General features: G+C 46.8%; 2 protein-coding genes and 1 non-coding gene across 3 annotated transcripts in view; 1 reads left to right on the top strand and 2 right to left on the bottom strand.

Annotated features, from left to right (window-relative positions):
- LOC139234584 (L-threonine ammonia-lyase-like) overlaps positions 1 to 24921 on the top strand; it is a 74227-nt gene that overhangs the window by 18467 nt on the left and 30839 nt on the right. The window contains exons 4-8 of the mRNA XM_070865272.1: positions 830 to 1071; positions 4526 to 4691; positions 7516 to 7612; positions 10536 to 10611; positions 16135 to 16260. Of these exons, the coding sequence (XP_070721373.1) occupies positions 830 to 1071; positions 4526 to 4691; positions 7516 to 7612; positions 10536 to 10611; positions 16135 to 16260 (707 nt within the window). The remainder of the gene's footprint in view (positions 1 to 829; positions 1072 to 4525; positions 4692 to 7515; positions 7613 to 10535; positions 10612 to 16134; positions 16261 to 24921) is intronic.
- On the bottom strand, positions 22402 to 22595 carry LOC139235194 (U2 spliceosomal RNA). Its single transcript, XR_011588429.1, has one exon. It is a non-coding gene; the product is annotated as a U2 spliceosomal RNA (small nuclear RNA).
- On the bottom strand, positions 22835 to 23340 carry LOC139234729 (small ribosomal subunit protein uS13-like). The gene has a single exon (XM_070865411.1). The coding sequence runs from the start codon at positions 23328 to 23330 to the stop codon at positions 22872 to 22874; it is 459 nt and encodes a 152-aa protein (XP_070721512.1). The 5' UTR covers positions 23331 to 23340; the 3' UTR covers positions 22835 to 22871.

Here is a 24921-nt window from a genome sequence, read left to right as displayed (position 1 = left end):
TGCTTCAGCTCATCTGCTGCTGAAGCCCTCATCCATGCCTTTGTTACCTCTAGACTTGACTATTTCAATGCACTCCTAGCTGGCCTCTCACATTCCTCCCTACATAAACTTGAGGTGATCCAAAGCTCGGCTGCCTGTATCCTAACTCGCACCGAGTCCCGCTCACCCATTATCCCTGTACTCGCTGATCTACACTGGCTTCCAGTTAAGCAACACCTCAATTTCAAAAGTCTCATCCTTATTTTCAAACCCCTCCATGTCCTCGACCCTCCCTAGCTCTGTAATCTCCTCCAACCCCACAACCCCCCCGAGATGTGTCTGCGCTTCTCAAATTCTGCCCTCTTGAGCAACCCTGATTATAATCGCTCAACCATTGGTGGCCGTGCCTTCTGTTGCCTAGGCCCCAAGCTCTGGAACTCCCTGCCTAAACCTCTCTGCCTCTCTACCTCTCTTTCCTCCTTCAAGATGCTGCTTAAAACCTGCCTCTTTGACCAAGCTTTTGGCCACCTGTGCTAATTTCTACTTATGCGGCTCAGTGTCAAATTCTTTATCTCTTAATACTCCTGTGAAGCGCCTTGGGATGTTTCATTATGTTAAAGGCGCTATATAAATACAAGTAGTTATTGTTTAGATTGGTTTTGAGCAGAGAGGTGGGAGGTAGTTAGTTACTAATGCTATGGAGGAGGAAGGGGGCTGGGGAGAGTGTGGGGAATGGGACTAATTAGATAGCTCTTTCCAAGAGCTGGCAGAGGCACGACAGGCCAAATGGCCCCCCACCCCCACGTTCTGAGCTGTATGATTATATGAGCTGGCCTGTTTCATATTGCAGGAGCAGCAGAGAAAGGGTGTGATCCTGGCAGCAGACAGCAACTTCTCCATGGCGGTGGCTCACCATGCCACAGAGCTGCACATACCCGTGTTCGTTATTGTGTCCACCAACACCTTGCCGGGCAAGGTGAAAACGTGCCGCGACTACGGAGCCATGGTGATTACCTACGGAAGCAGCGACAATGATTCCCGGAGCCACGCAAAGAAACTGGCCAGTGAGAACGGTTACCTCTACCTGCAGGAGTGAGTTACTAAATTGCCGCTATTTACAGACGTGAGGGAACCATGGTAACCAAACCCAGACTTTCTCATAACATGTTGCAAGGGGAAAATTGACCACTTGATAAACAGAATTCTCTGCAAAGTTTTCTTTGATGCCACCTTAGGGAGACATCTTTTAACACAGGCTTGTATTATTGAGAAGTAAAATAAAACAGGAAATGCTGGAAACAGTCAGCAGGTCAGGCGGCATTTGTGGAGAGAGAAACAGAGTTAACGTTTCAGGTCGATGACCCTTGGTCAGAACTGGAAAAGTTTGAGATGTAATAGATTCTTACGGAAGTGCGGAGGCAGGGAAAGGGGGAGGGGAAGAAAGAACAAATGGGAAGGTCTATGATCGGGTGGAAGGCAGAAGAGATTTAAGAGACAAAAGAAATGATGGGCAAAAATGCGATGGCAATGGCACAAGTTAGGAAACAAAAGATGAGTCCAGATGGAGTGTGAATGGCGGAATCATCACTAGCTGCCATGGGAAAGAGAAAAATATATATATTGAGAAGTGTGTGGGAGAGTGATGGCATGGTGGAGATAGGGAACTCTCCTTCTGCAGTGCATTCTGGGCAGGAGACCCGATCGAGGTCTTTACAATTGTAAAGGTGTTCGTTCGGGTGCACGTGGAGAATTTGACTTTTTTTCCACTTGTGGGTACATCCAGAACATCATCTCATCATAGGCGATCCCTCGAACGAGGATGACTTGCTTCCACAAGAATTCACAGAGATTTCAATGAAGGACCCGATGTTCCAGTCCAGAATTCCAATTGAGTGGGTGGAAGATGCCAGTGTGTGGATTTTTTTAACGTGTGGTGACCGTTGCTCATCAGCCACCACACGGGCTTAACAGAGCTAGGTCTTTATCTAGTGGCAAGGATTAACCAGGATGACTGGAGACCTGCTCTGCTGCACGGGCCAAGTGCGCGCACATATCTCAGTGTGGGCTGGCCCGTGCTGCCCCTGGGCCCTCGGCTCTTCTGGGCCCCGAACTCTCATTCGCCGCACCTCCGCCACGATGTCCCAGGGCCCGGCACTCCAGCTCTATTTATAGCCCCGACCTGCGGTGGTGTTCTCACACAGGTCAGGGCGGCCCACATCCAGAACAAAGGGGCAATAACTATGAGATAGCCACTCACATCAAATAAAGAATATAGGAGGAAAGTCTTTGCACAGAGAGTGGTGAGAATGTGGAACTCGCTATCACGTTGAAGCAGAGAGTATAGATACATTTAAGGGGAGGCTTGATGCAGATATGATGGAGAAGGGAATAGAGGGTTGTAAGGGAAGGTGGGAAGAGGTAGTTAGATTGGAGGGGGCGCCTGTAGAGTATAAATACCAGCATAGACCAGTTGGGCCGAATGGCCTGTTTCTGTGTTGTAGATTATATTCATAGAGTGTTTATAGCACAGACGGAGGCTGTAATGTATTTGCTTTGTGGGTTCTTTGCTTAAGAATTGATAGCAACACATTGCTATTAAGAATTGTTGGTTTATTAGCCAAAGGTTTAACAATCACACTACACATTACCAGTTCATCCATCAGGCTCACAACCACCTGCCTCATTGTGGATCCCCCAAACCCAGCTGGCTGGGGTTTTATTGAGTCTTGTGAACATCACGTGACTGACTACACCACTCCCAACTCAACAGCTCTACAACTATTTGAGTAGAAACTTTAAATCAAATGCCTGGAACAGCTCCACAATTATTTTTGTGAACCTATAAATCAAGTGCCCCCTTGTTAACAGGGGGCACTAAAACCGGCAAATTAAACAAATTAACTTTTAAACTTTATTGATTAAATTAAAATTTGGTTACCGGGGGTGATGATGCACTCCAGTCCCTCCGGCGCCCACCTCTCGCGGAAGGCCGTGAGCGTACCGGTGGACACCGCGTGCTCTCAACAGCTCGACACTCTTTTGTGGAAAACAAAAGTAAACATTAAATCAAGTGCCCCCTAATCAACAGCTCTACAACTCTTTTCGGGAAGCAAAATAAACATTAAATCGTGCCCCCCGATCTGGGGGACACTCCAAACATTTTTCACGATCCCTTTTTTTGGGTTTTTTTTGTGGGTTTTTTGTTCTTTTTTTGTGATTTTTATGGGGCTTTTTTAGGTTTTTTTTGGGCAGTAAAACCACAGATATATATATACACAAGTGCCCCCTATAAAAGGGGAGGGGGGGGACACTAAAACCGGCAATTAAAACAAATTAAACTTTAAAACATAAAATCAAATTAAAATTTGGTTTCCGGGGGTAACAATGCACTCCAGTCCCTCCGGCGCCCACCTCTCGCGGAAGGCCGTGAGCGTACCGGTGGACACCGCGTGCTCCATCTCTAAGGACACCCTGGCGCGGATGTACGCATGGAAGAGAGACAGGCAATCGGGCTGAATGACCCCCTCGACCGCCCGCTGCCTGGACCGGCTGATGGCACCCTTGGCCGTGCAATTAAAACAAATTAAACTTTAAAACATATAAAATCAAATTAAAATTTGGTTAAAATTTGATGATGCACTTTAGTCCCTCCGGTGCCCACCACTCGAGGAAGGCCGTGAGCGTACCGGTGGACACCGCATGCTCTCAACAGCTCGACACTCTTTTGTGGAAAACAAAAGTAAACATTAAATCAAGTTCCCCCTAATCAACAGCTCTACAAACCTGTGAGCATACGTACAAGTGCATTCATTACAGAGACCATTCGGCCCATCAAGCCCGTGCCGGCTCTCTGCAGGAGCACTTCAGCTAGTCCCACTCCCCCGCCCATTCCCCGTAGCCCTGCAAATTATTTTCCTTCAAGTACTTATCAATGTAGGACGTCATCGTTTGTGCTCTTGTGTCACACATTGTGCAATATGGGTTGGTAAATTCGCCAGTGGGTATAGTTACTGAACCTCACAGATCAGGAATCTTCTGGAGCCTGATGTTCCATGCCTCGGTCAGTGGTGAGGTACTTCATCCATCGCCAGGACATATGGGATTTTCCCAAAGGGGACACAAGTTGGACCTGGTAAAAGTCAAATGTACAAACAATGCCAGGAAATTCCTCTGCACATTGTGAGTGATCAACACATGGTATAGACTTCCAGGTAGAGTCATGGGGGCAAAATCATTCATCACTGTAGTTATGAATTATCACGGTTATCCGGTAATGGGCCTACTGTAGTTATGAGTTATTGCGGTTATCCAGTAATGGGCCTACTGTAGTTATGAGTTATTGCGGTTATCCGGTAATGGGCCTACTGTAGTTATGAGTTATTGCGGTTATCCGGTAATGGGCCTACTGTAGTTATGAGTTATTGCGGTTATCCGGTAATGGGCCTACTGTATTTATGAGTTATTGCGGTAATCCGGAAGAAACAGTGCGATGCTGGCCATGCGACAGCTCTGGCTGATGTGACGGTGTTGTGTGTCTTTCTGACAGGGAGGACAGTGCCCCTTACTTGGCGGGACTGGGGACCATGGGGCTGGAGGTTTACGAGCAGGTGACCAAGCTGGACGCCGTGATCCTGCCAGCGGGAGGAGAGTGCAATCTCCTGGCAGGGGCTGCAGCCCCCATCAAACACCTCAACCCGGGCATTGCCGTCATCGTAAGTTCAAGCAGATTGGCACCTTACCACTGAATTCAACCTTGAAAGTCTATTTTTGGAGTGGGGGGTGCATTTTGGTGGCGGTGGGGGGGGGCGGGGGGGGGGCGATGGGGGTGGGGGGTGGGGAGGGGTGTGAGTGATGGCTGAATTTTGAGCTAATCAGTGCGAAGGATTTCAGAGTTGTCGGAGTGGAATTAGAGATGGGTGTTGACGTTAAGCAAGGGGATTCGCATCGGTCACTCGTATTCCACCCCGCTCGATATTCAGTTCCGTTCACTTCAATAGAACGGACTATCCCGTGTGTCCATTAACGGGTTGCAAATAGAACTCAACCTGTTTGAGTTCGGCTCAGTCTCCAATTCCACCCCCTCAGAGTGCAACACTTTTCACCAATCTTATCAATCAGTGTTGGCATCAATCGGTCAGGTTCAGCACAGTCAGCTAAGGGCAAATCATCCCTTAACTTTTCCCAACACTGGTCTCTAACCCCAAGCTTAGGACAGCACTCAATCTCTGCGTGACAGTTCTACCAGCCACACCAGCCAGGTTTGTAGCAAATTAGGGGCAGGTTAAGAACATAAGAACATAAGAAATAGGAGCAGGAGTAGACCATACGGCCCCTCGAGCCTGCTCCGCCATTTAATAAGATCATGGCTGATCATCAACCTCAACTCCACTTTCCTGCCCGATCTCCATATCCCTTGATTCCCCACAACTCCAAAAATCTATCTATCTTGGCCTTGAATATATTCAGAGACTCAACATCCACAGCCCTTTGGGGCAGAGTTCCAAAGATTCACAACTCTCTGAGTGAAGAAATTCCTTCTCATCTCTGTCTTAAATGGCCGACCCCTTATCCTGAGACTATGCACCCTAGTTCTAGACATTCCTGCCAGCGGAAACAACCTCTCAGCATCTACCCTGTCAATCCCCTTCAGAATCTTGTATGTTTCAATGAGATTACCTCTCATTCTTCTAAACTCCAGAGAGTATAGGCCCATTCTACACAATCTCGCATCATAAGACAGCCCTCTCATCCCAGGAATCAATCTAGTGAACCTTCGTTGCACCGCCTCCAAGGCAATTATATCCTTCCTTAGATAAGGTTTGTGCCAAGGGTTCACACACTAGGAATTAGGAAGAGAATGCCCAAGCCAGTTTTATGTAGGACTGATACAGCCGGGAGGGAGAGGAGCCCTTCACTCCTTCAGTCAGGGTGGGATTTAGAAGTCAAACTCCAGAGTGTCAAATATTCCAGCAACGACTGACATACATTGATCCTGTGTTGACTAATTCAACAAGTGGTCCTGAGGACAAAGGTTTCATACAGTAACTGTCGGCCTGTTCTTGGTGTAGTAAGATAGGCTGAGGTTTTATGATGGTAGCCCCTAATTGAATATTTATAGACACTCGGTATTGACATGATTGGGTGCTGCTATCATGGTCCCATGGTTAGAGAACTTGCCAACACGTGTGCTTCGAAATTGGATTGTGTTACACCCACTTTACAGGCCTAAAACTGGCACCTAAGGGTCCAATATGGCAGGCAGCATCCACGCGCTCATTCCGTGCTGGAGGCGCGCACCGCCAAGTTGGTAAAGGTTCCTCATAGGCGTCCAGGGAGTGCCTGAATCTGGCATTAGCCGCTTCACATATCCAAATGGGGGCCTGACACCTGCTTGAGGCCCCTTCGCAGAATTGAATTTCACGTGACCACAGGATGGGCCGTGCCTGCTGCGATCAGTTCCTTCAGGCTCTCGGCAGCGAAATCAGCTTTTCTTAAAGGGACCGCTCGAGGCTGCCATCGGGAAGAAGAGTTTTCATTTTTTTTACCTACCTTATTCTGGAGGCGGGGGAAGCAGGGGCCGCCCCTCCCGGCCCCACATTAAATCTGTGGGCTGCTACCAGCTACCCCTCGCCCACCCCACTCTGGACAATCAGGTCCCCCCCCCACCTCACCCTGGGTTAGATTATGAGGAGGGATTACATAAACTAGGTTTATATTCCCTGGAATTAGGGGGTGGTTTGATTCAGGGTTTTGGATTTTGTAAGGAATTGATAGAGTAGATAAAGAGAAACGTTTTTCACTGGTGGGGGACTCTAGAACAAGAGGACATCACCTTAAAATCAGAGCCAGGCCATTCAGAAGAAAAGTTAGGGACACACTTCTTCACACAAAGGATGGTAGGTGTGTGGAACTCCCTCCCACAACAAGCAGCAGATGCCAGCTCGATTAATAATGTAGTATCTGAGATTGTGAGATTTCTGCTAGCCAAGGGTATTAAAGGATACGGAGCCAAGGCGGGCCGGTGGAGTTAAGATACAGATCAGCCATGAACTCACTGAATGGCGGAACAGGCTCGAGGGGCTGAATGGCCTACTCCTGTATCTATGTTCCTAATGCGGCCAAGGCCGATCTTGGTGCCTCCCAGATTGGCGAGCTGTCTCTGGGACCTGCAACTCGCGGATAATTAACAAATGAGGCCGGCGGACCAATTTCCCGTGGTCCTGCCGATGGGCCGGCTTAGTTGCGCGGCGAGTTCGCATCCAGATTGCACCCCGACTTATGGAGAATGGCCGATTGAGAAAGTGCGGGGTGCCTGAGACAGATCAAGTGAAAAACATTGGAGGTAATAAGCATAAAGCGAATATCTTTGGTGGTGAGCAATCCGAGCAGTGAGAATAAGCAGAAGGGACATCACATGGAGGGTGGACTGTGCATATTCATTGGGGTTCCATCCAATCCTTCTTCTCTCGAGTGCCTGTGTGTTTGTTGAGCTTATTCTCTGCCAGTCACACCCGGTCGTGTCTTACTTACTCACAGGGCGTGGAGCCTGAGAATTATCCAACGCTGCAACAAGCCCTCAAGGTGGGCCATCCTCCAGAGGACTCGGCCTACACCAGCCACAGATTCTACGCAGGTAAACGATTGTGGAAAATGACTGAGAGCCAAACTGTGCAATGGGCCCTTCCGCTCAATTAGTCCTGGAAAGGAATACGTAGAGGTTACTGTCATGCATCCTACATGGCCACTGTTGGTACTATCACAAGGTGTGCCACCAGAGGGCACAGCAGTGGGAGACTTGTAGGTTACCTGTACAGGTGTGCCTGGCCGAGTATAAAAGGCAGGCCACCAGGTGTGATCCTCACTTTGGAGTTAACGAAAAAAGGACTAAGGTCACTAAAGTTCAAGTACAACACACTGCCTCGTGGAGTCATTACTAGAGCATCTAAGGACACAACAGTTACAACATGGGAACAGGCCATTCGGCCCAAGCTGTCCGAGTCGGCGTTTCTCCTCCACACGAGCAAATAGTCCTGATCACATTTGCCCGCCTTGTTCCCATAACCTTTCATCCTTTTATCTTTCATCCACCTGTTCTATTTTGGTATAGGCCTAGGCTGGATAGCTCTTTGTCGGCCGGCGCGCACACGATGGGCCGAAATGGCCTCCTTCCGTGCTGTAAATTTCTATGATTCTATAGTTTCTGCCTCATCCACAGCTTCACAACTCTCTGAGTAAAGAAGTATCTTCCGCCCTCTGACCCCTGCCCTCTGCCCTCCAGGCATGCGTTCTGCCAACAGCTGCAATAGCTTTCTAATCTGGCTTTTCAAGTGTGGAAAAAGCAGCACAATCCAAGCTACTTAATTGGTCTGGGCTGAGGGAGGCTCCAGAAGTTTATCTGGATGAATCCCACTGAATTGGCTTGTGGAAGGTGAGGCTCCAGGGCCGCTGGGACATGAACACGCTTCGCCGTGAAAGGCAAACGACATAGGCAGCGCAATGTAGGATGGAAAGCGAGGTGATAGTCTGGAGCTTTGCTCAATCTGCCTATTGGGAGCGGCAATGAGAACCTTTCCTCAGGAGGTTAATGGAGAAGGATTATCTATGATGGAGAGCTTCAAACCTGTTCGAGGAGTACCTTCCATTTGTGAACTGACTGAATCAACGACCCCAACCTGAAATTTTTGATGGATGTAACGTTAGGTATTACTTTGTTTCTGATCCAAAACTCAGCTGACCTAACTCGCACCAAGTCCCGCTCACCCATTGCCTCCTGTGCTCGCTGACCTACATTGGCGCCCAGTTAAGCAACGCCTTGTTTTCAAAATTCTCATCCTTGTTTTTAAATCCCTCCATGGCCTCGCCCCTCCCCATCTCTGTAATCTCCTCCAGTCGCACAGCCTCCAATATGTCTGCGCTCCTCTAATTCTGCCCTCTTGAGCATCCCTGATTACAATCGCTCAACTATTGGTGGCCATGCCTTCTGTTGCCAAGCTCCGGAACTCCCTGTCTAAACCTCTCCACCTCTCTATTTCTCTTTCCTCCTACAAGACGTTCCTTAAAACCTACCTCTTTGACCAAGCTTTTGGTCACCTGCGCTAATTTCTACTTACGCGGCTCGGTGTCAAATTTCTTATCTCATAATACTCCTGTGAAGCACCTTGGGATGTTTCACTACATTAAAGGCGCTATATAAATACAAGTTGTTGTTGTTGTTCTACGTGTATGAGATGCTTTACAAATGTTTGGAATCAGTGTTTACCATAGCTGATAATACCAGCCCAAGCCCCATGTCTGTGCAGATAGAGAGTAACTCCAACACTAACAACTCGACTAAAAGCTAATGTTCCTGAGGTGGCCTGCGATCAATCCCCTATCTCTACCATTAATGGAATAGGTTCAGAAGATGATTAAAGGAGTAGATTGTGTTTGAGTAGATAGCTTGTTTCAACTAAATAGGTTCGGGAGGACCAGGGGTCGTAAATCTCAAGTTGTGTAAAGGCAGAACTAGGTTGGATGTCCATGGCCTGACCCTCTGTAACCTCCTCGAGCCCTACAACCCTACAAGATCTCTGCGCTCCTCCAATTCTGGCCTCAGGAGCATCCCTGATTTTAATCGCTCCAACATTGCCGATCGCGCTTTCAGCTATAAGAACATAAGAACATAAGAATTAGGAACAGAAGTAGGCCATCTAGCCCCTCGAGCCTGCTCCGCCATTTAACAAGATCATTGCTGATCTGGCCGTGGACTCAGCTCCACTTACCCGCCCGCTCCCCATAACCCTTAATTCCCTTATTGGTTAAAAATCTATCTATCTGTGATTTGAATACATTCAATGAGCTAGCCTCAACTGCTTCCTTGGGCAGAGAATTCCACAGATTCACAACCCTCTGGGAGAAGAAATTTCTTCTCAACTCGGTTTTAAATTGGCTCCCCTGTATTTTGAGGCTGTGCCCCCTAGTCTAGTCTCCCCAACCAGTGGAAACAACCTCTCTGCCTCTATCTTGTCTATCCCTTTCATTATTTTAAATGTTTCTATAAGATCACCCCTCATCCTTCTGAACTCCAACGAGTAAAGACCCAGTCTACTCAATCTATCATCATAAGGTAACCCACTCATCTCCGGAATCAGCCTAGTGAATCGTCTCTGTACCCCCTCCAAAGCTAGTATATCTAGGCCCTGAACTCCAGAATTCCCTCCCTAAACCACTCTCACACTCTACCTCTCAGCACATCACGATTGGTAGGCGTGCCTTCAGCTGCCTAGGCTCCAAGCTCTGGAATTTCCTAAACCTCTCCGCTTCTCGACCCCTCTTTCCTCTTTTAAGTCGCTCCTTAAAACCTACCTCTTTGACCAAGTTTTTTGTCTCCTGTTCTAATATCTCCTTATGTGGCTTGGTGTTAAATTTTGTTCGATAATGCTCCTGCAAAGTGCCTTGGGACATTTTACTATATTAAAGACTCTATATAAATGCAAGTAGTTGTTGTTGTAGTAGACAACAGTTAATGACACCAAACTCGTGCATTAAAAGTTCAAACCTGTCTTTTTATTTCACAGAATTAGCCAACGCCTCTTTTGGCAGTAATGCCTTTCAGATGACCAAGAAACTAATAGACAAGATTGTTACCGTTAAGTAAGTAACGTTTTTTCACAGGAATATTCTTTGTAATGGTTCATAAGTTTAGGAAAAGATGTCCATAGCCAACATACCATCTTATTACAATGCCCCATCGGGCCATACCAATTTCACCTGCTAATTGGCATACTCATTATACTCACTTTATTGGCATAACCAATATATCCGTTAATGGCAAATCCAATGTACCCCCTAATTGACAAAGCCAATATATCCTGTTATTGCCACACTGAACATATCTATTCATTACAATACCCAATACACATCCTTACCAGCATACCACCTCAAATGATGTATTTAATATACCTTTTATTGGCTTACCAATAAAATCCATTACTGCATTAATTGATGGACCTTATACACTCCCTTACTGCCAAGCTCAATGTACTTTCTTGCTTTTAAAAGGCGGAAGAAAATAAATCTTTCCCAGATGAAGCCAAGTTGGAAGCAGACCCGAACAGAATGGTGTGACAGAATTGGGGACAGAATGAAAGAACAGTGAAGGCACATATAAACTAGACAGTGCTAAATTAAATTAAGTTAATCTGAGGGTTATGTCATGGCAGGAGAGCTCGGACACGTGTCATGCTCCTCCTATGCTATGTGGGAACTCAGGGACGCTTCTAGTGTCCCTGATGACTACATGTGCATCCGCCTGCAGCACCTGACGGACCACATTGCGGCACTGGAGCTGCGGGTGGATTTACTCTGGAGTATCCGCGATGCTGAGGATGACGTGAATAGCATGTTTAGTGAGCTGGTCACACCGCAGGGAAAGGATACACAGCCAGATAGGGGATAGGTGACCAACAGGAAGAGCAGTGGAAGGAAGGTAGTGCAGGGGTCCCCTGCAGTCATCCCCCTGCAAAACAGATACACCGCTTTGGGTACTGTTGGGGGATGACTCATCGGGGAGAGCAGCAGCAGCCAAGTTCATGGCACCATGGGTGGCTCTGCTGCACAGGAGGGAAGGAAAAAGATTGGGAGAGCTATAATGATAGGGGATTCTATTGTAAGCGGAATAGATAGACGTTTCTGCGGCCGCAATCGAGTCTCCAGGATGGTATGTTGCCATCCCTGGTGCAAGGGTCAAGGATGTCTCAAAGCGGGTGCAAGACATTTTGAAGTGGGAGGGTGAACAGCCAGTTGTTGTGGTGCATATAGGTACCAACGATATAGGTAAAAAAACAGGATGAGGTCCTACAAGCTGAATTTAGGGAGCTAGGAGTTCAATTAAAAAGTAGGATCTCAAAGGTAATAATCTCAGGATTAATATCAGTACCATGTGCTAGTCAGAGTAGGAATCGCAGATGAATACGTTTTTGAGGAGTGGTGCAGAAAGGAGGGATTCAAATTCCTGGGACATTGGAACCGGTTCCAGGGGAGGTGGGACCAGTACAAACTGGACGGTCTGCACCTGGGCAGGACCGGAACCAATGTCCTAGGGGGAGTGTTTGCTAGTGCTGTTGGGGAGGGGCTAAACTAATATGGCAGAGGGATGGGAACCTATGCAGGGAGATAGAGGGAAGTAAAATAGGGGCAGAAGCAAAAGATAGAAAGAAGAAAAGTAAAAGTGGAGGGCAGAGAAACTCAAGGCAAAAGTCAAAAAGGGCCACATTATAGCAAAATTCTAAAGAGGTAAAGTGTGTTAAAAAGGCAAGCCTGAAGGCTCTGTGCCTCAATGCGAGGAGTATTCGGAATAAGGTGGACGAATTAACTGCACAGGCATCACTTAATTAATATGATATAATTGGCATCACGGAGACATGGCTCCAGGGTGACCAAGGCTGGAAACTCAACATCCAGGGGTATTCAACATTCAGGAAGGATAGACAAAAGGAAAAGGAGGTGGGGTAGCATTGCTGGTTAAAGAGGAAATTAACGCAATAGTAAGGAAGGACATTAGCTTGGATGATGTGGAATCTGTATGGGTGGAGCTGCGGAATACCAAAGGGCAGCAAAAGCTAGTGGGAGTTGTGTACAGACCACTAAACAGTAGTAGTGAGGTTGGGGAGTGCATTAAACAAGAAATTAGGGATGCATGCAATAAAGGTACAGCAGTTATCATGGATGACTTTAATCTACATATAGATTGGGCTAACCAAACAGTTGCCAATATGATGGAGGAGGATTTCCTGGAGTGTATTAGGGATGGTTTTCTGGACCAATATGTCGAGAAACCAACTAGCGGGCTGGCCATCCTAGACTGGGTGATGTGTAAAGAGAAAGGGCTAATTAGCAATCTTGTTGTGTGAGGCCCCTTGGGGAAGAGTGACCATAATATGGTAGAATTCTTTATTAAGGTGGAGAATGATGCGGTTAATTCAGGGACTAGGGTCCTGAACTTAAGGAAAGGTAACTCCGATGGTATGAAACGTGAATTGGCTAGAATAGACTGGCAAATTATACTTAAAGAGTTGACGGTGGATAGGCAATGGCAAACATTTAAAGATCACATGGATGAACTTCAACAATTGTATACCCCTGTCAGGAGTAAAAATAAAATGGGGAAGGTAGCTCAACCGTGGCTAACAAGGGAAATTAAGGATAGTACTAAATCCAAGGAAGAGGCCTATAGATTGGCCAGAAAAAGCAGCAAATCTGAGGACTGGGAGAAATTTAGAATTCAGCAGAGGAGGTCAAAGGGTTTAATTAGGAGACGGAAAATAGAGTATGAGAGGAAGCTTGCAGGGAACATAAAAACTGACTGCAAAAGCTTCGATCCATATGTGAAGAGAAAAAGATTAGTGAAGACAAATGTAGGTCCCTTGCAGTCGGATTCAGGTGAATTTATAATGGGGAACAAAGAAATGGCGACCAGTTGAACAAATACTTTGATTCCGTCTTCACGAAGGAAGACACAAATAACCTTCCGGAAGTATTAGGGGACCGAGGGTCTAGTGAGAAGGAACAACTGAAGGATATCTTTATTAGGCGAGAAATTATGTTAGGGAAATTGATGGGATTGAAGGCCGATAAATCCCCAGGGCCTGATAGTCTGCATCCCAGAGTACTTAGGGAAGTGGCCCTAGAAATAGTGGATGCATTGGTAATCATTTTCCAATAGTCTATCGACTCTGGATCAGTTCCTATGGACTGGAGGATAGATAATGTAACACCACTTTTTAAAAAAGGAGGGAGAGAGAAAACGGGTAATTATAGACTGGTTAGCCTGACATCAGTAGTGGGGAAAATGTTGGAATCAATTATTAAAGATGAAATAACAGCGCATTTGGAAAGCAGTAACAGGATCGGTCCAAGTCAGCATGAATTTATGAAATGGAAATCATGCTTGACAAATCTTCTGGAATTTGTTGAGGATGTAACTAGTAGAGTGGACAAGGGAGAACCAGTGGATGTGGTGTATTTGGACTTTTGAAAGGCTTTTGACAAGGTCCCTCACAAGAGATTGGTGTGCAAAATGAAAGCACATGGTATTGGGGGTAATGTACTGATATGGATAGAGAACTGGTTGGCAGACAGGAAGCACAGAGTCGGGATAAATGGGTCCTTTTCAGAGTGGCAGGCAGTGACTAGTGGTGTGCCGCAGGGCTCAGTGCTGGGACCCCAGCTATTTACAATATATATTAATGATTTGGATGAAGGAATTGAGTGTAATATCTCCAATCTGAGGAAGGATGTTCTTGTTATTGAAGGAGTGCAGACTAAACTGGGTGGCGGTGTGAGCTGTGAGGAGGATGCTAAGAGGCTTCAGGGTGACTTGGACAGGTTAGGTGAGTGGGCAAATGCATGGCAGATGCAGTATAATGTGGATAAATGTGAGGTTATCCACTTTGGGGGCAGAAACACGAAGGCAGAATATTATCTGAATTGTGGCAGATTAGGAAAAGGGGAGGTGCAATGAGACCTGGGTGTCATGGTACATCAGTCATTGAAAGTTGTCATGCAGGTACAACAGGCGGTGAAGAAGACAAATGGTATGTTGGCCTTCATAGCTAGGGGATTTGTGTGTAGGAGCAGGGAGGTCTTACTGCAATTGTACAGGGTCTTGGTGAGGCCTCACCTGGAATAGTGTGTTCAGTTTTGGTCTCCTAATCTGAGGAAGGATGTTCTTGCTATTGAAGGAGTGCAGCGAAGGTTCGTCAGACTGATTCCTGGGATGGCAGGACTGACATATGAGGAGAGGCTGGATCGACTGGGCCTTTATTCACTGGAGTTTAGACGGATGAGAGGGGATCTCATAGAAACATATAAAATTCTGACGGGGCTGGACAGGTTAGATGTAGGAAGAATGTTCCCGATGTTGGGGAAGTCCAGAACCAGGGGACACAGTCTAAGGATAAGGTGTAAGCCATTTAGGACTGAGATGAGGAGAAACTTCTTCACTCAGAGAGTTGTTAATTTGTGGAATTCCCTACCACAGAGAGTTGTTGATGCCAGTTCGTTGGATATATTCAAGAGAGAGTTAGATATGGCATTTATGGCTTAAGAGATCAAAGGGTATGTAGAGAAAGCAGGAAAGGGGTGCTGAGATGAATGATCAGCTATGATCTTATTAAATGGTGATGCAGGCTCGAAGGGCTGAATGGCCTACTCCTGCACCTATTTTCTATCTTTCTATGTTTCTATGTTTCTATGTGCAGCGTTAATAGCTTGGTACATAGATATAGTCCCCTGGCAGGTGATACTGAGCCATACCAATGAGGAAAGGCCCCTGTTTAATCACTGGTCTGTGCTGTGTGAACTGACCTCAGCCAGGACTGCAGCAGTGCCTCAATATCCCAGGGCTAGAGAGAGGAGGAAAGCAATCAGTCAGTACCAAGGCTCCTGATTGCTATCCAATGACCCCTGTTGCAAATTGAGGGCCTGTCGAGGTTAGTCGAGGGCAGGATTGGTCTTGGCTGTGACGTTTAATTAGCTTGTTGATGCCCGCTGTCAAGACTCATAGATAATTTTTTGATTGAACTTTGCATTTATATAGTACGTTTCACAAACTCAGGATGCCATAAAGCACTTTACAGCCAGTGAAGTACTTCCATAGTCACTGTTGTAATGCCATCATAGGCGGTCCCTTGGAATCGAGGAAGACTTGCTTCCACTCTAAAAATGAGTCCTTAGGTGGCTGAACAGTCCAATATGAGAACCACAGTCCCTGTCACAGGTAGGACAGATAGTCATTGAGGAAAAGGGTGGGTGGGACAGGTGATGATGATGACGATGATGTAATGTAGGAAACGCGGCAGCCAATTTGTGCACAGCAAGCTCCCATAACTAGCAATGAAATAACTGACCAGACAATCTTTTTTGGTGGTTTTGGTTGAGGGATAAATATCGGACACCAGGGACACCTCTCCTCTTCTTCGAATAGGAGACGCACAGTGGTCGTGAAAGGTGCTATATAAAGGCAAGTATTCTTTCTTCTTTCTTTCTCGGGGAGAGGAGGAGCGAAAATGAGAGGAAATTGGAGGAGGAGAGAAATAAAAGAGCTGAGAGCTGTCTCATTAAAGCAATTATTTCTGGTCACCGCCCTGTGTGTAATAAGGTGTTTCTGCGTCTCAGGGAGGAGGACATCCTGCAGGCCATCCTTCACCTCATGGAGTACGAGAGGGCTACGGTGGACGCCACAGGAGCTATCGGCCTCGCGGCCGTGATTGCCGGCAAGCTACCAGAACTCAAAGGCAAACGGTAAGAGTTCCCTCAGGACTGCGGCACCAGTTCATACAATCATAGAAATTTATAGCACGGAAGGAGGACATTTCGGTCCATCATGTCCACGCCGGCCATCAAGACCTATCCAGCCTAATCCCTGCTCCCAGCTCTTGGTTCGTAGCCCTGTAAAAGAAAAAAAGACTTGCATTTACATAGCCAGCCGGATATCTCCAAGCGCATTACAGCCAATGAAATACTTTTGGTGTGTAGCCACTGTTGTAATGTGGGAAACGCGGCAGCCAATTCACATGCAGCAAGCTCCCACACACAGCAATGTGATAATGACCAGGTAATCTGTTTTTGTTATGTTGATTGAGGGAAAAATACTGGCCAGGACACCAGGGATAACTCACGTGCTCTTCTTCAAAATAGTGCCATGGGATCTTTTACATCCACCTGAGAGGGCAGACGAGGCCTCGGTTTAACATCTCATCCAAAAGATAACACCTCCAACAGTGCAGCACTCCCTCAACACTGGAGTGTCAGCCTAGATTTATGTGTTCAAGTTCCTGGAGTGGGATTTGAACCCACAACCTTTTGACACAGAGGCAAGGGTACTGCCCACTGAGCCACAGCTGACACTATGATTAAGCACTTCAAGTGCACATCCAAGTACATTTTTAAATATCATGAAGGTTTCTGCCTCTACCACCCTTTCAGGCAATGAGTTCCAGACCCCCAATACCCTCTGGATGAAGAAATTTCCCCTTAAGTTCCCTCCCCACTCCCCCCCCCCCTCCACACACACACACACACACACACACACAGTTCAGCCGGTACTGCATATTAAATGTTTTTCTAAGACCAGATAAAACTTATGAATGCATGCCAGAGAATCCAACCCAGGTCTCCTACATAACTTTACCCAACATAATCATAGAATGTCACAGCACAGAAGGAAGCCATTCGGCCCATCGTGCCTGTGCCAGCTCTCTGAAAGAGCTGTCCAATTAGTCCCACTCCCCAGCCCTTTCCCCCTAGCCCCGGAAATCTTTTCCTTTTCATGCATATATGCAATTCCCTTTTGAAAGAGAGGGGATCTGCTCCCTCGATAATTCTGCTGTTAAAGTTGGCACCCGACTGAGCCAGAAGGTCCTAGCTACCATCCTGATCTCAGCCGGTTTGGCATCTGCGGTTCTTTTTTGAAGGGTCTTTCTTGACTTAACCCATTGGGGTTTTATTCTCGAGTGGCAGACTTGCTCTTGTTCTAGTGAGATGATGTGACTCAGTCAGCACAGTGTCAGAGACGCAGACTGGGTCCGGGCCAGTGTCGGACAGATACTGCGAAGGAACAGGACTGCAACCAGGGCAGAAGGAAGTCAAGAGGCGGAGTCAGGCGGGCATGCAGCAGAGATGAGGAAATGGATGAAACGCAATTAGTAAGAGCAGGGTAAGGAGGAGAGGATCTGAAAGAGGAAGATGCTGAGAGAGGGAGATGAAGAGAGAGGAGTTAGGAGGGATGTGGAACCAAAGGAGGGCAAAATTAAAAACCTAATGAACTTTTATGGTTGGCTAGTTTATGTTGGATTTTTTGGGGAAGGTTTTTTTAGACCTTATCTCACCAGCGAAGCCTCGTACAGGGGTAATTAGAAATTCACGGGCACAGAGCCTCTGATTCACTGTGTGCACATGTATGTATATCTGTGTATGTGCGTGTGTAAGAGTTTGTGTGTGTGTGTATAAGAGTTTGTGTGTTTGTGGGTGTGTAAGAGAGTGTGTGTGTGTGTGTGTGGGATGTGTGTATGTACAATCAGCTTTGCTGGGCAGGCCACATAGTTTGCATGCCAGATACGAGACTCCCGAAGTAAATGCAGAGCTCCTTCATGGTAAACGAGCCAAAGGTGGGCAGCTGAAACATTACAAGGACACCCTCAAAACCTTCCTGGTAAAGTGCGACATCACCATTGACACCTGGGAGACCCTGGCCAAAGACCGCCCGAGGTGGAGAAAGTACATTCGGGAGGGCGTTGAGCTCTTCAAGTCTCAACGCAAAGAGCATGAAGAGGTCAAAGCGCAGGCAGCGGAAGGGGCGCGCGGCAAACCAGTCCCACCCCCCCTTCCCTCGACGAATGCCTGTCCCACTTGTAACAGGTTCTGTGGCTCTCGTATTGGAGTATTCAGCCACCAGAGAACTCACTTTGGGAGTGGAAGCAAGTCTTCCTCAATTCCAAATGATTGCCTATGATGATGAAAGGTTTGTGTATGTGTGTAAGAGTTTGTGTGTGTGTGTAAGAGATTGTGTGTGTGTGGGGTGTGTGTGTGTACGAGTTTGTGTGTGTGTGTGTAAGAGTTTGTGTGTGTGTGTGTGTGTGTGTGAGTGTGTGTAGGAGTGTGTGTCTGTGTGTGTGTGTAAGAGTGTGTGTGTGGGGTGTGTGTGTGTAAGTGGTGGCGAGGTCTTTATTGCTTCTAATTGTGAGGGACTTTGATGCTGGGAATTGAAGAATTTTCTGTTTGATTCCCAACCAATATAAGTATAAAAGTGCTCTTGGGTACCATATCGCATATTGGGTGAGATATAGAGAAACAGTATTGGCAACCTCATCGCCTCATAAAGCAAGAGACAAATTCTTAAAAATCATGAGATTTAGTATAGAAATTATGAGTTACTATTTTATTCCCGACCCGACCCCTCACTGACCTTTGCCCCTGGACAGGAAGTGCATTCGGCCGTCAGTAACCGATTACTGACATAAGAACATAAGAACGTAAGAAATAGGAGCTGGAGTAGGTAGATTGATGGCCTTGCAGGCCGATCTCGCTCTGCTTTTGACTGTTACTCTTTTCGGATCATAACCTCCTCCACCCCTCCGAGATATCTGCGCTCCTCCAATTCGGGCCATTTGCTTATCCCAGATTTTAATCGCTCCACCATTGGTGGCCGTGCCTTTAGCTGCCTAGGTCCTAAGCTCTGGAATTCCTTCCCTAAACCTCTCTGCATCACGACCTCCCTTTCTTCCTTAAAACATGCTCACAGATTTGTTGAGTTGGGATTGGCTTAGCCAATCACGTGATGTTCACAAGACTCAATAAAACCCCAGCCAGTTGGGTTCGGGGAATCCACGATGAGGCAGGTGGTTGTGAGCCTGGCGGATGAACTGGTAATGTGTAATGTGATTGTTAAACCTTTGCTAATAATCCAAGTAGTTCTTAATAGCAATGTGTTGCTATGAATTCTTAAGCAAAGAACCCATGCAGCAAATAGATTACAGCAGCCACACGCATGTACGTCACAGCTGGTGTGGAGAGCGGGTTGTCACTGGATTGCCTCTTGCTTAGCCCAGGGACACGGAGACTAACAGTAGCACCTCCACGGCAACCCCACCTTAGCACAGACCTGGAACCCAAACCCTGGCACCTTTGCACCAATAGGTTGATCAATGCTTTGGCGACAGAAAGATCCGTGAACATGCAGCTATTTGTACCTCGATATACATAGAAGCTAAACACGGAGAAAGGCCATTCGGCTCAACCAGTCCACGCCAGCGTTTACCTTCCACATGAGCAAATAGTTCAAAACGCATTTACCCGCCCTGTTCCCAAAACCCTTCACCCCTTTTCCTTCATCCAGCTACCCAATCTAATCTTGAATGTTGGCACAGATTGTGCCTCAACCACTAACTCTGGAAGTGAGTTCCACAGCCTCACAACTCTTTGTGTGAAGAAATTTCTCTTTTCCTATGTTCTAAACCTCTTGCATTTAATCTTGTTCTTGACCCCTCACCTACTGAAAACAGTCTGCTTCTATCTACCCTGTCCCGTGCTTTCGCTATTTGAAACGCTTCTGACATATCGCCCAAAAACTGTGTTGTTCTAACGGAAAAAGCCCCGATTTCCAAGTCTTTCATTATATTCCTACTTCCCCATACCAGGCAGCATTCTGGTGAATCTGCATTGTACCCTTGCTAAAGCTTCAATATCCAGAGATAGACAGCTTCTTAACCGATAAGGGATTAAGGGGTTATAGGGAGCGGGTGGGGAAGTGGACCTGAGTCCATGATCGGATCAGCCATGATTGTATTAAATGGCGGAGCAGGCTCGAGTGGCCGTATGGCCTACTCCTTCTCCTATTTCTTATGTTCTTATGTTCTTATCCTTCCTATAGCGTAAAGCCCAATACGGCACACAGTACCCTAACTGAGATCTTATACTGTGGGGGAGTCCAAAGCTAGGGGTCATAAATATAAGACAGTCACTAATAAATCCATTAGAGAATTCAGGTGAAACTTCTTTACCCAGAGAGTGGTGAGAATGTGGAACTCGTTACCACAGGGAGTAGTTGAGGCAAATAGCATAGATACATTTAAAGGGAAGCTCGATACATATATGAGGGAGAAAGGATATGTTGATGGGGTGAGATGAAGTCAGATGGGAGGAAGCTCGCCTGGGCTATAAACACCGGCATAGACCCGTTGGGCTGTACATTCGATATAATTCTTAAGGTTTTACATAGTCACATCATTAGCTCTTGGCTTTTATATTCTATGCCTTGTGATAAAACCTAGAATTTGATTAGTTTTTTCTTTTACATGTTTATCGGCCTGTGGCACTGCCTTCATGTCCTGTGAACTTGTAACCCAAATCTCTCTGCCCTTCCCCAGCACAGAGTCTAATTCCATTCACAGTATAATTATGACTGTTATTCTTTCCAGTACCTCCCACTTACTGACATTTGGCTATTGTCAGATGTTGGCGCTCCCAGCTGGGATGATGCCTTTGAGAAATATTGTGCCTTTAACAAAGCAGCTGGATTTAATCGGATGACTCAGGGAAGAGAGAGACATTTGTAATTTCCTCTCTGTGAGTGGAGACACCATTTCCTTCCATTGCACTCAGCCCGAGGTTCTGAGATCAGGATTGACAAAAACAATACGGTCACTAGCACAGACACAGAACAGCTAATACAGCCTGACACTGCTGCTAACACAGACTCACGTCAATAGATGTCTGAGCCTACAGCGCTGATACAATCTCAGGTGCAGCTTTGAGTTTTGCTCTTATAGTTCAATGGGCTCTCAGTTGGATTCCTATTGTGCAATGTCCTTCCACCCCTTCAGTATCCTGTCTCGAATTGCAAACTGTGAAGAGCTTAATGTCTTTTGAGATCTCAAGCGTTTGTACCTAATCGTTTCTGCCTTCTTTGCAAGATTCTGCTCCTCCAGGGGGAGGTCTATTTCTCCAGGGAGTCTGACATTAGCTGCTAATTGACTGACTCACTGTCACTGCCAGGGTCAGAGTTATGACCTTTAGCATACTAGACTTCCCTCTGTGCTGTGATCAGAACATTGAACTCTTTTCAATGCCAGGGCCATTGATGTGACCTGCAGGAGACATTCCTCTCCTCACCACTAGGGGCAGCACCGTGACCAATAGAATCATAGAACCATAGAAATTTACAGCACTGAAGGAGGCCATTCGGTCCATCGTGTCCGCGCCGGCCGACCAAGAGCTATCCAGCCTAATCCCACTTTCCAGCTCTTGGTCCATAGCTCTGTAGGTTACGACATTTTAAGTGCACATCCAAGTACTTTTTAAATGTGGTGAGGGTTTCTGCCTCTACCACCCTTTCAGGCAGTGAGTTCCAGACCCCAACACCCTCAGGGTGAAGAAATTTCCCATCATATTTCCTCTAAACCTCCCGAATTACTTTAAATCTATGTCCCCTGATTGTTGACCCCTCTGCCAAGGGAAACAGGTCCTTCCTATCCACTCTATCCAGGCCCCTCATAATTTTATATACCTCAATCAGGACTCCCCTCAGCCTCCTCTGTTCCAAAGAAAACAGACCCAGCATCTCCAATCTTTCCTCATAGCCAAAATTCTCCAGTCCAAGGAACATTCTTGTAAACTCCTCTGCCCCCTTTCCAATGCAATCACAACTTTCCTGTAATGTGGTGACCAGAACTGCACACAGTACTCCAGCTGCGGCCTAACCAGTGTTTTATACAGTTCAAGCATAACCTCCTTTTTTTTTTTCGTAGCCAATCTTTCCAATTCTTTGTCAGATCACAAACGCCAGAGGTCACCTTGCACACATCAAGGATCACCCTGCGCTAATGCTCTTAGCCAAAAGGCCTAGAGCCCAAGCACCGTTCCTGGAAGTACTGCAATACCAGGTTCGTGCCATGGAGGTGCATGGGTCAGGCCCCCCACACACCTCCGTGGAGGTGGATGGGTCAAGCCACCCCACCCACCTCCTAGTTCCAAAAAGCATAGGAGAACCACCTTCCTGATCCAGGGAGAACGTTGGGGTCATGGTTACTCCCCTGTCAGGTCAGTTACGCATGATCTTAGCCAAAAGGCCGAGAAGCGATCAGTACATTGATAACTTCCTGCAGTCCGCAGATTTCTTCTTCATTATCAACCACACAACAGACACATGAAAAATTCATTCCGCATGTCAAAAAATCACACAAGCACTCTCACTCAAAGACAGACATTCACAAAAGACTCTCTTCATTCAACAAAGCTTATTATTTGGCCGGCTCTATTTTTTGGATCCATACATCACTTAAGATAGTCACTATCAGGGTTTTTTTTTAATGTTTAACTGAACATTTATTGACAACTTTGACAGCAGATTGAAATATCTACTTTTTCTTGGACACCCCAACTGTGCATCCTCTCCTGCCTGTGGTCTTTGTGTGCTGGCCACGTACATGGATACCCCAGAAGTGTCGCAGACCCCTATGTGCACGAATCGTCTTCAAGCGCTCCAGATCCTCACGCAGTTTGTTGTCCAGACCGTTGGCCAAGACCTGGCTGTATTTGCCATCCTTAACCTCCTTCTGCCTGTTCAGGAACCAGTCGGGAATCTTGTACTGACGTGGGTTCTGCATGATTGTTAAAATGCGTTCGACCTCATCCTCAGAGAGCTCGCCGGCTCTCTTGCTCAGGTCAATGTCAGCTTTCCTCAGCATCACATGGGCGTAGCGCCTCCCAACACCCTTGATGGCAGTGATAGCGAACGCTATTTTCAGTCGCCCATCAGTGTTGGTGTTGAGAACTCGAAGAATGAGCTGGAACTTTTCAGGAATAACCAACGACATGATGGCGGCTCACTCAACTTGTAGTGGATCGTCTAGCTCTCAGAGGTCCGCTTTTTCTTTCCAGCGCAACTTGTAGTAGACCGTTTCTAACTCGCAAATATTGGGGTGGGTAGCTCGTTAGGAATCTGGCTCTCAGAGGCCCGCCCTTTCTTTCCGTCGCGACTTGTAGTAGAACGGTTCTAGCTACTGTCAGGTCACAAGTCTGCTATTACACAAACTTATACAATTCTTAAAACGCGTTTAAGCAATTCCCGCAATGCCCTACGTCTCCTTACGACTACCTCTCACCGTTTTGCCTGTTGGTCCGACCCTTCTTACAGGTTGGATATTGCGTCGGCCTCTGGACACCACCTGGTCCCTTCCCCCCCGGGATCTACTGCCAATACTCACCCAGATTCTCCAGGGGTGTCCCAACGGCCTCTGCAATATCCTGTTCGTGACGCCATTGTTAGCGCGAATGTACCCTCCAAGAATCACTCGTCACTCAGGGTCGGTCCATACATCAAAACGGTTTATTACGCCGGGAGATGAAGCCACTGGTGCATCCAGGTACCTCTCTTCGCCAAACAAAGGGTTTCAGGGATTTTTATATGTTTTACAACAGTTTACTACAGTTACATCAGCCCATTTCGGCCGGACACTATCCAATCATATTGATTATAGATTACATATAGATTCAAATAGACCAATAGAAGTGGTCTCTAAACATTAGGTGGCTGCGTGATTGCCTCATGTGTTGCTAAGAGTTATTCATGGTCTTGTGACATGGTCCGGGCGCCCCCCCCCTTATCTTACTGTCCTTGGGTGCTGTCCTTGGGCAGTCTCCTTATCTTAATCCTGTTACAGAGTCGTACTGTTCTAACATGAACCAGGACGTCTTGTCTGAGGCCTGAAAGCCAGTTGATTAGGGACATCTGCAGAACTAATTTTTTTTTATGTATATTCCTGTGTGAGAAACAGCAGTTATCAGTAACTAGGAATGCAGTCTCTTTTGGCTAGCTGAAATCCCTTGAGGCTTTGCTGAATCACGAGCAGCCATCTTCATACATTTTACACACACACATTTAATTCTAACATTACGCATTATGCTACAGGCTCTATTGGAAAATCTCTCTCTCTAACATGATGCATCGTCGTACGGAGTCGGGTGTGTATTACAACAAACTAACGTTGCGGGGAAGTTGCAACCTGTCGCCTATGCCTCCAGGAGCTTGTCTAAGACCGAGAGGGCCGACAGCATGATTGAGAAAGAGGTATTAGCGTGTGTGTTCGGGGTAAAGAAAATGCATCAGTACCTGTTTAGCCTCAAATTTGAGCTGGAAACCGATCACAAGCCCCTCATATCCCTGTTCGCTGAAAACAAGGGGATAAATACTAATGCCTCAGCCCGCATACAAAGGTGGGCACTCGCGCTATCAGCATATAACTATATCATCCGCCACAGGCCAAGCACCGAGAACTGTGCGGATGCTCTCAGTCGGCTACCATTGCCCACCACGGGGGTGGAAATGGCGCAGCCTGCAAACTTGTTGATGGTGGCGCAGCCCGTAGATTGTTGATATTCATGGAAGTGTTTGAAAATGATAACTCA

This window comes from Pristiophorus japonicus, chromosome 22, assembly GCF_044704955.1.
Source record: "Pristiophorus japonicus isolate sPriJap1 chromosome 22, sPriJap1.hap1, whole genome shotgun sequence".
NCBI lineage: Eukaryota > Metazoa > Chordata > Chondrichthyes > Pristiophoridae > Pristiophorus > Pristiophorus japonicus.
Note: the sequence above shows the minus strand (reverse complement) of the source record. Positions and strands in the feature narration are given on the sequence as shown.

What these genes read in the sequence shown, in the direction of transcription:
- LOC139234729 (XM_070865411.1), bottom strand. Translation starts at nt 23,330, where the DNA reads ATGTCGTTGGTTATTCCTGAAAAGTTCCAGCTCATTCTTCGAGTTCTC.